Raw genomic sequence first — 15,145 nt, forward strand, 5'->3', positions numbered from 1 at the left:
CCTCCGCCGCCGCGGCGGCGGTAGCGCCGCTCCTCGCCTCGGCCATGTTCCGCCGGCAGCGGGGCCTGCCGTGCCGCGGCGGCGGCGGGGAGCCGGGCGGGCTGCGCAGGTGGGAGCTACCGCGGAGCGCCGGGGTGGCTGGGGCGGGCGTTGCTCCCTCAGGATGTCTGTAGAGTTCCCGGGGCTGCGGGGGGTGGGTGGGCGGGCGGGGGTGTGGCTCTGCCTGTCCCAAGGCGCCCGTTGTAGGGGTGAGGAGGTCGCAGGGTGGGCTTCGTCCAGCCTCCCCCGCCCTCAGCCTCGTCCTCCTCGGTACCCGCGAGGGGTACCGGCGAGAGGCAGCTGCTGGCAGCCTGCCGCCCTCCGCCGAACGTCTCCTCCTCCTGCGCCCCGCGGGCAGGCGCCCCGGCTGCGGGAGTCTCCTTGCGGAGGTTGCTTTGGTCTCTTTTGGCGGTGGGGAGAGGGTTGGGATCGGAGTGGGAGCTGCGCCGCAGGGTGGGCAGCAGCGTGGGCTCGGGTGAAATGCCGTGAGTCCGGCGGGGAGGGGCGGGTCGCTGGGGCTTGCTTTAAGGCTGACCCGGGAGTGGACGGGGAGTGCAATGCACTGGAGATAAATACAGGAATACTTCCAAAAGGCGTAATTTTCCGTTAGCATTTTCCCCTGGATTTTCAAATAGTGTGGTACCTAAGGCATGCTAGGTGGTGTGCTTCCCCTTCCCTGTTTCTTTCGAGTCTAAATTGAGTAATTGCTTTTGAGGGTGGTTAGGGAAAGGTTTTCTCCGTTCACTGCCTTTGCAAAAACCGAATGTGTTGAAAGTGTCCTTTTGCTTAGATCCACGATTCGGAGCAAGCTGTTTGTGCTGTGTGTTAGTAACTTTGAGCCCTCTGGGAGCAGGAAACTGCCAAAGCCGGTCAGGGTGGAGGAGGAAGGGAAAGAGCACTGTAGGTTGTCAATCCCAGATCAAAATAACAAAACCCTGCCTTCCCTCTCACTGACTTTAAGAGTGCAGAGACCTTGCACATACAGAACGGTATGCTTACTGTTCACTCACGCAGGAGACAGAACAACAGTATGTTTACTCTGTGGAGCCTGCGATGTAGGGTCATTGTCTCAGGCAGGTGGTGGCGGATCTGCAGATGTGTCCCTTAGCCCAGAAGCCAGGTCTGATGTTAGTATGATGCTGTTATAGTGTTTTATTTAGTAACATATTGTTTAAAATGTCAAAGCTTCCAGAGCTGAGGAGGGAAATGTGGATAACTCTTAATCCTTATGCAATCTCTGGCTGTTCTTGCAGCACGTTGCAAGCACCCCACTCTAGCTCCTTGTCCATGCTTACTTGTGAGAATTCTGCAGCAGTGTCTGGTAAAGAATTTCCTTCGTAAAAGTGTATCCACACAAGTGTTTGACCTACTTCTTAGACGTGCTGTTTTCTTGTGCTGAAGTGATGTTTCTGTATTTGCCTCTTCCACAAGTTTAGTGCTGGATAGAACGGTATATAACTGTCAAATAATGCATTGCTGACAGAGGACAGTCGATGAATGTTGGCATGTGTCAGCAGTTGTGTAAACATTGGTGATTGTCTTCAGTTGGGTTTTTTTTCCCCTTTTGCTAATAGAGAAAGGGTATACTTTTGGTTATCTAAATATTAAGTTTATTTTAAAATTCTGATGTCCTAATTGCATTAGTTAAAGACATTTTCTCAGCAATTGCATTGTCTAATACCTTTGGTAAGTTAATGTTGCCTGAATGAGTAAGTTGATGCAAGTCGCGTATCTCTAAGCCGAATCAGCATTTTGTAACTATAAATGATAATAGTTACAGTTACCCAGATTGTCTGTATTTGATTTGTATAGGCAATGTTCAGTGATTACCAGTGACTTGATTTGTGACAAAAATTCCTGTTTTCTAGTTCTGTACAACATCCACACTGCTGGCATCAAGAACAGGAATGTAGAAGCTGGAATGATACAGATTCTTTGGTGTTTGATGAATATCGATGTAGACATTTAGACCAATGGCTGGAAAGGTAAGGAATAAGTGTGAAGTTTTTTTAAATCTTCACTTTGATGCACTCCTTTCTTTAGGAATCCAACAAAACCTTGGACGTGATTAAATTAAATGTTTTCTAATAATACAGTAGCACAGAGTCAGCAAATGATGTCTGCATAATGCAAGAGTAGACCATTCACAGAATCACAGAACAGCAGGGTTGGAAGGGACCTCTGGAGATCATCTAGTCCAACCCCCCTGCTAAAGCAGGTTCACCTACAGCAGGTCACACAGGATCGTGTCCAGGCAGGTTTTGAATATCCCCAGGGAAGGAGACTCCACAACCTCCCTGGGCAGCCTGTTCCAGTGCTCTGCACCCTCAGAGTAAAGAAGCTTTTCCTCATGTTGAGGCGGAACATCCTGTGCTCCAGTTTGTGCCCGTTGCCCCTTGTCCTGTCACTGGGCACCACTGAGAAGAGCCTGGCCCCCTCCTCTTGACACCCGCCCTTTAGGTATTTGTAAGTGTTGACAAGGTCCCCTCTCAGTCTTCTCTCCTCCAGGCTAAAGAGCCCCAGGTCCCTCAGCCTCTTCTCATAGGGGAGGTGCTCCAGTCCCCTAAATCACCTTTGTAGCCCTCTGGACTCTCTCCAGTAGTCCCCTGTCCCTCTTGAACTGGGGGGCCCAGAACTGGACACGGTACTCGGATGTGGCCTTATCAGGGCAGAGTAGAGAGGGGAAAATAACCTCCCTCGACCTGCTGGCCACACTCTTCTTAATGCAGCCCTGTTCAGTTTGGCTAATTGATTCAGTTAGTTCCGTTGATGCACCCCATTCAGTTTGGCTAATTGAAATACATGCCATAATACTAGCAGAGAAATGGTATATACTGAGGCAGTAGTTTAAGCCCTTTATTGCTGAAATCTTCAGTATTAGTACAAAGTGCCCATTGAAGGAGTATGCTGTTACTTTTTATACTTTGCTTGTGCATTTTTACGTGTAAGCGTGGGCAAACCATGATGTTTCTTTCTTTGCTTGATGGCACACTCAGTATAATCAGCTGTACTACAGTTCCATACTGTAAATTAGTAAATAACTTTTTTGTTGTTGTTGTCCAGTACTGAGGACAATTTGAGACAAGGTCGTTTTGTAGGTGGGTAGTTCTAGGAGTATTTTGCTTTGCTTTTGGGTGTTCTAAAGACCTAAGGTGGAGGAAGTGGTTGAGATCTGGTATCTTAATGTCTGGCAAGTAGCATGAAAAGTGGTGAGTGCTTGGATATGTGCAGTAAACAGAGCAGAATGTAAGATAGAAGAGATGAAATATTTTACTGAGGACACATGAAATTTTTTTTCATGTACTTTAGATCTCCCTGAGCATTACAGTGTATGAAGGCAATTGTCATTTCTGATGGTGTGTTTAATATTGCTTCAGTTAATAAATGAATCTTTTGAAGATCTTAGGAAAGCTCTTGCATTCAGGAGTGTTTTCTGTGGTTTTGATGCTATCAAAAAATATTAACGGTGTTTTATGGTTGTGAGTCAAACGGGATGTGCTAGCAGCATTTTGTGTTTCTCTTTTGCTGAGTAGAGATGTCGTTCCTGGAGTGGAATCTTTGTTGTGTTAAAATTGGCAGCATGGATGGTAATTTCATCTGTTGATGTGAAACCATTTAGGGAAAGTAAGACTATAAGCTAAATCTACTTCTGTATTACTTATGTTAAAAGTCAAGGCATTAACATTGGAAGAAGTGGACAGACTCAAAGGAGAAGTTTTCAGTGTTTCAGAATATTATGACATTATACAGTGCTCATTTATTATATATTTTAAGTAAATGAGGAAGCTGGTAAGTGTTTCTCCACTCAGAGAACATCAGTGATTCAACTGATTAAGTACGAGCTTCTTGACTCCCTTTCTGGCTTTACGCAGCAGGGTTTATGTTCTTTAAATTATTATGTTGGGGTATGGTGGTGCCTGAAAAACGTTAGTTCTGCTCGTGTGATGAGCATTTTTCTGTCTCTTAAGCATCTCCTTGGTCCTTCACAAGGTCCTTGGCTGACAACAGAGAGCAGTGTCTAGACTGATTTTGACCTCAAGTAATTTCATGAATTGTGCTCTTTGATGGGATTGCAGTATCGAGAAGGTCCTCAAGTAGTAGAGAGAAGGGTTTGCATTGGCTGAGTTGTGAGTATCTTAAGAGGTTGTCAGGTCTGTGTTCTGACATGAGATTTACTTCATGACCATTTTCTTTCCCTGCAAATTAAAACTGATAATCTTATGTCGCTGCTGAAGGTGACTTGAGCTGAAATGTTTTAATTTGTTTAACTTTGTACTGAAATAGAGTAGGGGCATGCCCATGGTGTTACAGTTGTGGAGCTGGTTTTGTCCATTGTTAAAGTTTCTGTTCATTAAATATGTTATGAGCGACAAATGTTCATATTAAGTCCTCATCATTTTCCAGTTCTCCAACACCAGAACACTCTAGGCCTCTTTCTAGTTGTCCTGACTGGGAAGGCAGAATTGAAGAAGGCAAAACAATGAGGACATCAAATAGGAAAAAGTGAGTAACTACTGTTGTCTTGGTTTTGGCAATAGCCATCTGATGATCTCGGACTACATGCATTAATGAAGATTTGAAACACAGCCGAGCTGTTTCATATCAAACCTGAAGGAAGCCTTAAGGAGAGAGTAGCACTGAGGAGTCTTATCTCAGAAGCTACTTGTATGATCATTTCAGATTCTTTTCTTTTTTGGCTTAAATTGGAAAGTTGTTATGAATATGCATAAGATAAAATTCTGTAATAGTGAAAGGAAAAATGAAAACCAGCCATTGAGCCTTGGAGAGAGAAATGGCTATTGGCTCATTGAAGCTAGCCTCCTTTATATTATCCATCTTCGGTTTATTAAGTTTAAGCATTTTCATATCTATATTAGGATGTTGTTAACACTTACATGCAATCATCGTGTATCATATGATTTGCTTGTTGTAGGACTAGCTATAAGCTTCTAGGAAGGCAGCTCTAGCACCTTTACCTTCAGTTGTATGTTTACTTGCTACAACCTGAGAAATTGCATGATCTTGCAAAACCTAATCTTGTGGTGATTCATTTAGTTGGCACAACTTTCACTTCTGTAAACTAGCAAAGTCAGAGTTGTGCTTAGTGTCTATCAGAGTAAGAATAAATGCAGTTCTATAGTATGTCTTTATATAACTTGTTGTAAAGATATTAAGTTTTTTTCAATTTAATTCTACTTTTTATTTTTAAGTTCTACTTCAAATGATTCTGCAAATCCAGCTGAAAGGGAAACAGATGAAGTGGTTCTGAGGAGAAGACAAAAACAGATCAATTTTGGAAAGAATACCCTTGCGTATGACAGATACATTAAAGAAGTTCCAAAGTAAGTTGCACTATGTTGCACGTTTCCAAAAAAACTCATATTTGTTCCTGACGTGTAGATCAGCACACAGCTTTAGATCTCTTAAAATTATATGAGCAGTAAGTGAAGAAAACTTAGATCAGTTGTTTTTTATCAAAGAAAAGCCAGGTATTTTCTGCATACGAGCAAATTTAGATTGGGAAAATGTAAAGCTAAATTATCCTTTTGTGTATTGCTGTTGCCAGTAGCAAATATACTTCAAATAAATCCTGTGTTAATCAGCTTCCTGTAGCGCTTCTGGTGGCTGTGTTGCTAGGCCAGTGTGAAGCTAATTGATAGCAGAAAATAATGGCTTTGAATGAGGACTGAATAAAGCCTTGCATTTAAGTATTGGTGAGGGAAACCAGTCTTCAATAATTCATCAGTAACTACCAAATCAAAACCTGGATTTCTTGTTTTCTCTGTCATTCCACTTCAGGCTTCAGAGTTGGTGAATTGTGGGACTTAAATCAAGATTTCTTAGACAGCCACCTCTGCTTACTGCAGAGCTGTCAGGGTTCAGTTGCTAGTCTGCACTAAGGCATGGATGTGCATGTGTGTTCTTGTGGTTTTGTTTTGAGGGGTATTTTTTAGAGGTTTTAAATATGGCTTGCTGCTTATAGTTGCCAGCTTTCTATGGATTCTGCCTGTAAGTGTGTTGTGAAAAGTGCCAGCCAAGTTCAGTGTACACTGCAAGCTTGTTGTTGAGCAAAACTTGAAAGATTAGACTAAACGATTAAAAATCAACAACAGTTACCACAGATGTCGCACAATATCATGGTCACATCTTCAGTAACACTTGTTTCTTCAAAGAGTCTTGGGTGGCTTTGTGAATTGTAATTTTGCTTGTCGCTTTGTCATCAGTGGCAGGGCTGCAGCCAGTCTTACGGTGATGCCTGGCAGTTGCATAGCTGTGCTGCGATCAGTTAAATCGTAGGTAGAGAATAGGAGGGGGTGAGAACAATGTTAAAAACAATGGGATAAACTTTTTAAAATGTGTGGTGCTTTGACCCTGGCTGGATGCCAGGTGCCCACCAAAGCTGTTCTATCACTCTCCCCCTCCTCAACTTGATGGGGAGAGAAAAACATAACAAGCTTGTGGGGTTGAGATAAGGACAGGGAGATCACTACCGTCACGAGCAAAACAGACTTGACTTGGGAAAATATAGTTTATTACCAATTAACTGAGAGGATGAGTAATGAGAAATAAAACCAAATCTTAAAACACCTTCCCCCCACCCCTCCCTTCTTTCCTGGGCTTAACTTTGTTCCCAATTTCTCTCCCTCCTCCCCCTGAGCGGTGCAGGGGGACAGGGAATGGGGGTTGGGGTCAGCTCATCACGTTGTTGTTTCTGCCACTCCTTCCTCCTCACGGGGGAGGACTCCTCACACACTTCCCCTGCTCCACGTGGGGTGTCTCCCATGGGAGAAAGTCCTCCATGACTTCTCCAGCATGAGTACTTCCTATGGGCTGCAGTTCTCCATGAACTGCTCCAGCGTGGGTCTCCTCCATGGGGTGCAGTCCTTCAGGAACCGACTGCTCCAGCGTGAGCCCCCTCACGGGGTCTCTGGCAGCAAACCTGCTCCAGCGTGGGCTTCTCTCTCTCCACGGGCTACAGGTCCTGCCAGGAGCCTGCTCCGGTGCAGGCTTCCCATGGGGTCACAGCTTCCTTCAGGCATTCACCTTCTTCGATGTGGGGTCCTCCACGGGGTGTAGGCAGATATCTGCTCCACTGCCCATGGGCTGCAGGGGGACAGCCTGCCTCACCGTGGTCTTCACCACAGGCCGCAGGGGAATCGCTGCTCTGGCACCTGGAGCATCTCCTCCCCCTCCTTCTTCACTGACCTTGGTGTCTGCAGGATGTTTCTCTCACATATTCTCACTCCTTCCTCTCACTACAGTTACTGCTGCCCAATAACTTATTTTCCTCTCTTAAACACATTATCCCAGGGGTGCTACCACCGTCACTGATGGGCTCAGCCTTGGCCTGCAGCAGGTCCATCTTAAAGCCGGCTGGCATTGGCTCCATCAGACATAGGGGAAACTTCCAGCAGCTTCTCACAGAAGCCACCCCTGTAACCCCCCTGCTACCAAAACCTTGCTGCACAGACCCATTACAAAATGCCACCCAGAACACTTGTTTTTTTCTAACAGTGTAGTTTATAATACAGTTCCTTGGCAGGGATCTGTTTGTCTTACAAGAAGTGTTATGGCCAGGTACATTGATCTGTGAAGCTGGCAGGGGGAACCAATTGAGACCAAGGTAGTATGATTTAAAACATGATCATAATATGCTTCCCCACAGGCATAAAGCTGACTCCAGTATGGCAGGGCTATAAACAGAATTATTTTGTACTGAAGACATGGTTTGTGTGAGCGGTGGGCAGGATCTGGGTTTGGGACACCACCTGAGGAGTAGCACTTCCAGCCATGGGGTGGTCCCAGACAGCATTGTTGTAGCATCTGCCCAGTGTAGATTCAGTGGGAAGGCGTGTCATTTACATTTAACCCAGAGAGTGGGGGTACTTTGTTTTCTGTGGTCACAAAAGACAGGTGCTGTTTAGAATTAAAGCAATCCCCATTGTAATAATGCACAGACAATGATGGAATAAAAGTTCACTGAAGATACTTGTGGGTTGACCTCTGCCAGCAGCCAAGTGCCCACACAGCTACTTGCTCCCTCACTCTCCCCAGTGGGATGGGGAAAGAATAGGAAGAGCTAAAGTGAGAAAACTGATGGATTGAGATAAGGGTAGTCTTATAGGTGAAGAAAAGAAAGAGGGGGAAAAAGCAAGTGATGCAAATGCAATCACTCGCTACTTCCCACAAGCAGACTGGTGCCCTGGCAGTCTCTGAGCAGTGACTGCTTTAGAAGACACCTCCTCTTCTTCCTCTGCCCTGGTTTTTATTGCTGAGCATGACATTAAATGGTGTGGAATATTTCTGTGGGTAATTCAAGTCAGCTGTCCCAGCAGTTTCCTCTCTCAGGTTCTTGTTCACCCTCAATTCAGGGGATGGCGCAGAGTGGGAGAAAGAGGAGGCCTTGAAGCTGTGCAAGCACTGTTCAGCAACAGCCAAAAATGAGCATCTTATCAGCACTGTTTTAGCCATAAATCCAAACCACAGCACTACAGGGACTGCTATGAAGGAAGTTAACTCCATCCCAGCCAGACTCAGTACAATACTAAATACAAACAAACTGCACCTGACTCGGGAAGACTGAGTCAGAAGTAGCTGGAGGCCAGGATGGTATTGAAGGGATGTGAGCTATGCTGCTTCTGTTTCATATTTGTCCATGGGCGGTAGGGATCTGCTTTTGGCAGCTGTCGGAGTGCTGGACTGGATGAACCTCTGGTCTGACTCAACATGTTATTGTTAGGTGTTGCTTGTGTGGTCTGGTTTTGGCAGTGTTTTGGGATATATGAATTTCAGTCAAGTGTTTAAAAATAGGAAAATTTTATTTATTAGGCCACTGATGCCTGTGTGATCTGATGGACTGAGGATTTTTTTTAAAGAACGAAAATAATGTTCTGAAATAATAAATGTTAACTGTGTATTTACAGGAATCAGCGAATACCAGGAGTTCACCCTAGAACGCCCAACAAATTTAAGAAGTACAGCCGTAGGTCCTGGGACCAGCAGATCAGGCTGTGGAAGATAGCACTGCATGCCTGGGATCCTCCTGAAGAAACCTGGGATCTTCAGCCAGTGTGTGTATGGGTGAATTCAGTCAGCAAGTGTCTCTTCCTTCATAGGAGGACTCTGTGTTTCCTATAGAGCACTCCTAAGTGGGAGCAGGAGAGGAGATCAGGCCCAGAAATGGGAGTCTTCTTGAATGCCTTGTTTTCATTTTGAATTCTGTTAGTCTTCGAGATACTCCCATTATTTAGTCTGAATTCATCTCCAGTAAGGCACTTTGGGGAGGAAGGTGTTTGGTCTGTCTACAGTAGTACACTCCCTTCCCCTGTGTGTTTACAGTGGTGAGCACAAGGTAAAATTATTTTTCTAGGAAGGGATAGGCATAAGCAGGAATTCAGTGATTACTGTTCCTTGACCTTGATAACCTTTCCATCTTTCCTTTTTCTCATGTCAGTGGAACCACCTTTCTCCTACAATAACAGTATGTTAGAGGATTTGAGAAGTGTAAGATGAGAAAGAAATTTCTGTGCTTTGTGCAGGAGAGTGGCAACTGTCAAGATGGAAAATTTTTTTATCTTTTCAGAACTTTGAATTTCCGTAATGAGGCTGGCTCTGCTAATTGACACCACCTTTACAAGATTCGTGCTAGTAAATTGGGAGGGAAAGTGAATGGAATTCTGTTAGCTCTGTAACTGTGTAAATAGTTTTAGCTGTGTTGTAATTGACGTATGGTGGAAGTTGCAGTTGTTTGTGCCGTTTGGGTGTCGTGTGAGATGAACTGTTAATTATTACTGCAGCTTAACTGTCTTCTATTTGGACTGGTAAGCCAGATGGGTAGTATCTTAAATCCTTTTTTTTTTTAATCCTATTTTTAGTAGTACAGAACCCTCAGGCAGTTCTCAGGAATGGTTCTGCAAAGATCAGGATGTTTCTGGCTCCTTTGTATTTGATGAAAAAGAGAAGAGAAATGAGTGTGAAGATGAATGTAGACAGACTGACTACATGCCAGAGAGGTATGAGATAAAATTTTTGTGGTTGACTTACTGAAATAATTCAATACGTGTTGATGCTCTCAGTTTTTTGTAGGAAATGTTTAATGAGGGAGGGCAGTTAATGCTCAGCTTCAGAGTTTGGCACTTTTGCCGCTGAATGTAATTCATCACTAGTACAGAGCGTTGAACTTGGAAAAATTACCAGTATTACAGAATTGCATGACTAACAGCAGAAAAAGGCAGTATTTTTTCAGCTTCTTTGTTTATACAGTGGAGTACTGAGGTTTCTTTAACCACTGTTGGCGAGTGCTGAAAGTAGGATACCTTTTTCAGAAGCAAGAGGGACCATCCTTAATGAACAGTATTATGTCTGTCTGCAGAACAGCAGGGAGACTGCAGGGAAGCACCTCACGCACTTCCCTGTTAACTGAGATGCCTTGATCTGGGGGCGTGCGTGCGGAGCTGAAAATGGTTCTGCTTCCAGGCTTCTTCTGCGATTGTGACAAGGTTCACTTTCCAAAATACAATGGAGTGGTTACCAAAATTTGAGCCATTTTCTCTGTATTCCTCTGGTGTTACTGAAGAATCATGCCTCAAAAAAAGTCGTCCTCTGTAGCATGTGCCATTGTTGTGCAGAGCTCTGATAAGCATTTAAACACAGATGAACAATGTTGTCTGTGTAAAATCTGTCTTATTTTTATAGTCCCTGTTCTCCTGATTCTTGTCCAGTATGGAAACGCAGAAAAAGAAACAATTCTGACTCCTCTGTGGTTTCAAAGACCAAAAACCATTATGTGCCTCTGTACCACACACTGGAAAGGTACGAAACGATTCTCCATGTGGAGATCCATTGATACTATGAACTGACTTTTGGAATATGACTGGTATTTATCCCTCCGTTTGTTAATAGCTTTAATTTTATCGAAATGTGCGCGCAACCTCCCAAGGAAGGGAAGTCATGCCAGAATGGTTGTGTTGTATGATAGCAAATACTTACAGCGGTCCATTGCAAAGGTGAAGAAACTTTGGTGTCAGAAGACACAACACGGGTTATTTTTTGTGTGTAGATTTAGGCAACACTAATGTGGTGGTCTTGATTTCTCATAGAACCTGGTTTCTGCTTTGGAGGTTGTAACTCAGAAATTGTCAGGCATCTGTCATAGTTGTTTCTCATACCTCACCTGGACTGCGTTCTGCTTTTTGGCATGCACGGTGTGCACAAGTTGATGAACTTTATGGTAAGGGAAAGGAGCCCGATGTGCACTCCCAAGTCTGTCAGCGAATACTGAAACTCGCTGCCTGTTTAATTACCATGTTACGTTCACTACAGGTATTATAGAGAATATGTATTCAGGAGGGGATGTGAAAGAAGCTTTGTGTATTCTGATTCAGCTTTTCCCTGCCTTGTGAAAGATGGTGTGGAAGAAAATGCTTGTTGGAACAACAAGGAGTTGGTCACCCAGCCTGGGACTAGGACAGAGTGAGGTTAATGTTCAAAAGTGGGTGACAGAAGGGTAGAGTTTTTCAGGCTAACACCTTTATTCTGAGTAGTTCAGGAATTAAACAACTCCTCTAGTGATTGGTCTTAAATCATATTCCCTTTTTTCCCCTTTCCTAGCTACTACATAGGAAGCCTTCCTATAAATGGTAGGCTATGTAGAGGAGAGCATGGTTTAACTCTTATGAAGTTATGTCAGAACCACAAGAAAACTTAGAACAATGATTTAAGTTTTTGGGGGTTTAGTAGACTTTTCACACTAACCTTAGTAAAAATGTTCATACAGGTGTGGCTTTTTCTCTCTACTTAGCCCCCTTATCCTCAGAAGAATTAAGCATGTTACAAAGGTCCGTGTTTTCAGACCTTTTCACTTTCTTTTCTAGTCTTACTGAATCAGGACATCAGGAGGGCTTTTCGAAGTGCTTGGAGTGGGAAGCCTTTGGTGAAAATGATGAAGTAATGACAGTACAACATGGTATAGAAATAACAAGGTAAATACCGTAATGATTATGGTGATATTTCTGTTTATTGCTTGTGTGGTGAAGGTGTCCTTTGCTTTTTTATCTTTCTTTTCCTTCACTGTTGAATACTACTTTTTTTTTTTTCCTCATTTCATCCAACGTGCGATGTGTTTGGTTTTTATCTTTGTTCTTTGAGTTTACTTGGCTTTTTCCAGTCTGACTCTCCATCTGTTGCTTTCGGCTGCTGGAAGACAATGAGCCCCTTCCACCCTCTTTGTCTTGCAGTCGGTCCACCAGAATTGGTGGTTGTTACTACCCTCTCCCGTCCTCAGCCTAGGAGCTGAAAGCTGCCTCTCTGTCTCCATAGAGATTAAGTTGTTTTGTAGCTGACACAATGACAGTTGTTTGTTTTTATGCAGTGACCCGATTCCAGCCACTTGTTCTTCAGGACGGAACAGTCAGGAACAGAGAGAAACTAACTTCTTTCTGCCTGACAGCACAACTTACAGAGATACAGACTGCAGGCTGGAGAGGTATGAAACACAGCTCATCAACCAGGGCCGTTTTTTGGCATATGAAGTTAGAAGCGTAGTTGCTTTATTGCTGTATTTCAATCCAAGCTTTTGTTATAAACAAAATGGGAGTGTTTTGGGTTTTTTCTTGTGTTTTTTACAATTCTTCTTAGGGATGTGCTGGTCAATATTTTTTATGTTGTGTGGTAACATTCTGGCCTTATGTTCTCATATGTCTGTATTAGAGTAGCTAGCAGGTTGTAGCTGTATTTAGTATGAGAAGGTTGCCATGATAAAGCCGCTTATTCTTTGTTGGGTTTTTTTTTATTTGTAGGCTTAAACTTTGTAGCAGTTTATTGGAAGGACATCAGTCAGAATACCCTGAAAGGGGATGGGGAAGTGCAAGTGCTGAAGATCGAATAATGAGGAAAAAATTTTGATTACCAAGGTGAGTTCATGCTGACTACTTATTTTACCTGTTCTGTTTCAGTAGCCCATATGCAGTAGCATTCTACAGAATCCAGCTGTTCAAGCAGATCAGTTTCTCTTTTTATTCCTTTTATTCCATCATCTTGTATTTAATGCATCACCTCAGTTAAAAGATCTAACACTTCGGATTTAGTAAATTGAAATATTTACCGGTTCAGCCTGAAAACGTGTTTTATCACCCAAATGAAAAGTGACATTTTTTTTATTATTTCAGTAGCAGCTTTTCTGCCTCATAATATTTTTGTGATGAAGTCACAGCTTTGCATTTGCAGCAGTAGATTTCAGTGAAAATTTTCTGTTGGACTGTAGATTCCTGTGGTGCATTAATAGGATGGGTAGTAATCTTGAGTCAAAGAGCTTTTATTAGCAGATAATCTTGTGTAATTTGATTGTCTTTGATCTACATTTAATGCAGGCTCTGAAACATTGTGGACTAGGATATAAATATCTGTTTAGCAGTGATCTTGGAAGTTGTGTAATTGAACTCATTAGGAATATGGCACACCATTAGTTTTCCACTACTTAGATTTTGAATTCTAGCAATATGAGGAAAAGGCAGGGAAAACTTTTAAAAAAAACATGCTAATGACATTTTTGTATTGACTGCATTGATTTTTAATTCAAGTTCTTTGAGCCTGAGTAAGATTTAATGCAGATTCGCTTTTCTAAGGTGCTAATTCAATATTTGAAAATATCTAGTCTCTCTTTGTATATAGAAGGATCGAAGAAGGACTTGTCCTGTGGCAGAAAACGATTGGAAGAATAGGGATGTAGTCTGAGATCAGCAGATCAAGTCTTGGTGCAGTTGTGTAAGATCTGCACTGAAAGAAGAAGAGATTTACAGTCTGCATATGTGCAATCAACGTAAGGTGAAATGGGCAGGTAAAAGCAGCGTGCCTCTACGCGTCAGTGTTGAGAGCCTTTCTGATCTTCTACAGAGTTGATACTTAGCTGCTCTGCAGTTGTCTGTCGGAAGTAAGGCTCTGTTAAGGAGTGCATATATATTCAGTGGGTTCGTAATCACTCATTCTAACTGAAAAAATGTCTTTCCGACATGTAAAATGTAGAAAGTGAGTTAACTAGCTTCTCTGTGGAGTAACACATTGCCTTCCTGGGCTGCAGAGATCAATATTTAGAGAGAGACTGCCTTTAACCATGGTTTTTAGGTGTGATGAGCTTTTTGCTTTCAGGTGGCAGGAACTTCATCTGTGGAAGGTGAATGTTTCTTGAAAAACTAGGTAGTGGGTTACAAGGTAGAATTCCACGCCACCTGCCTTTTTGCTAAAAGAAAAGTTCTGTCTTAAACAGAAAAAATAAATGTGGCTGTTTTTGGAGCCCAGTTAAATGTCCATAAATTTGAATGTATCTGGTTGCTTTTTAAAGGGGAAAAAAAGACCTTAGTAGGACATTTCAGATGTGGCAGGATGTGTTAATTACGATTGAGAGAAAAATGTATTTTATGGCTTAATAATGACATTTAGGTGAAAATTACATGAGGAGTTGGGAAGGATAGGCTCAACTACTTCGTTTTCTTTGACAAATACTTGAGGAATATAGAGTATGTAGTACTCTCTGTGTTTTTCCTATAACTTACGTTCTCAAAGTGTTCACACTATCTGTAATGCCTTCTTTAGTATGGATAATATGGCTTTGTCTTTTATACTGTGCTTTAAGCTCACCATATGCAGTGCTTTGTTCCACTTACTCTTACTGTAACACTACAACTTGAGTAAATGTTTTGCTGTTAATGACTAGATATATCATAGTTATAAAATGCTCTTATCTACCTTTTTGTTTAGGTTTCTCCAGATCTTTAAGAATAGTTTTCTGCAAGCTCTGCCTCAAGTTTAAAACTTCAGATTTCATTAAGCCAGTGCTACAATGATGATGGATGTGAGCTTTTGTGAGAATGTTTCTGCTGTACCTGCGTTGGCAGATGACATGTGCATCATATTGTAAAGGCTACTTCAGTTGATGGATCCTGCTGTTGCCGTTTGGAGATCATGCTGCTTAGGGCACTCTAATGTTATGCTGGTAAATTGGTCCAGTATCGAGTCAAACTGAAGAATGCCACCCCTGGAACCAAGGAGTTAACCTCTGTTTCCTCTACTGGACCAGAATTGTACAGCCAACCTGAAGAACTGCTTCAAAAGA

General features: G+C 42.8%; 1 protein-coding gene across 1 annotated transcript; it reads left to right on the forward strand.

Annotated features, from left to right (window-relative positions):
* The first annotated feature begins 44 nt into the window (after positions 1-44).
* Positions 45-14,331, forward strand: LOC147415690 (uncharacterized). Its single transcript, XM_086464834.1, has 11 exons — positions 45-109; positions 1,908-2,024; positions 4,444-4,542; positions 5,250-5,381; positions 8,964-9,110; positions 9,915-10,052; positions 10,735-10,851; positions 11,913-12,020; positions 12,410-12,523; positions 12,837-12,950; positions 13,691-14,331. The coding sequence occupies exons 1-10, from the start codon at positions 45-47 to the stop codon at positions 12,940-12,942; spliced, it is 1,143 nt and encodes a 380-aa protein (XP_086320960.1). The 3' UTR covers positions 12,943-12,950; positions 13,691-14,331.
* The last annotated feature ends 814 nt before the right edge of the window (positions 14,332-15,145 follow it).

Source organism: Leptosomus discolor, chromosome 4, assembly GCF_034619465.1.
Source record: "Leptosomus discolor isolate bLepDis1 chromosome 4, bLepDis1.hap2, whole genome shotgun sequence".
Classification (NCBI taxonomy): domain Eukaryota; kingdom Metazoa; phylum Chordata; class Aves; order Leptosomiformes; family Leptosomidae; genus Leptosomus; species Leptosomus discolor.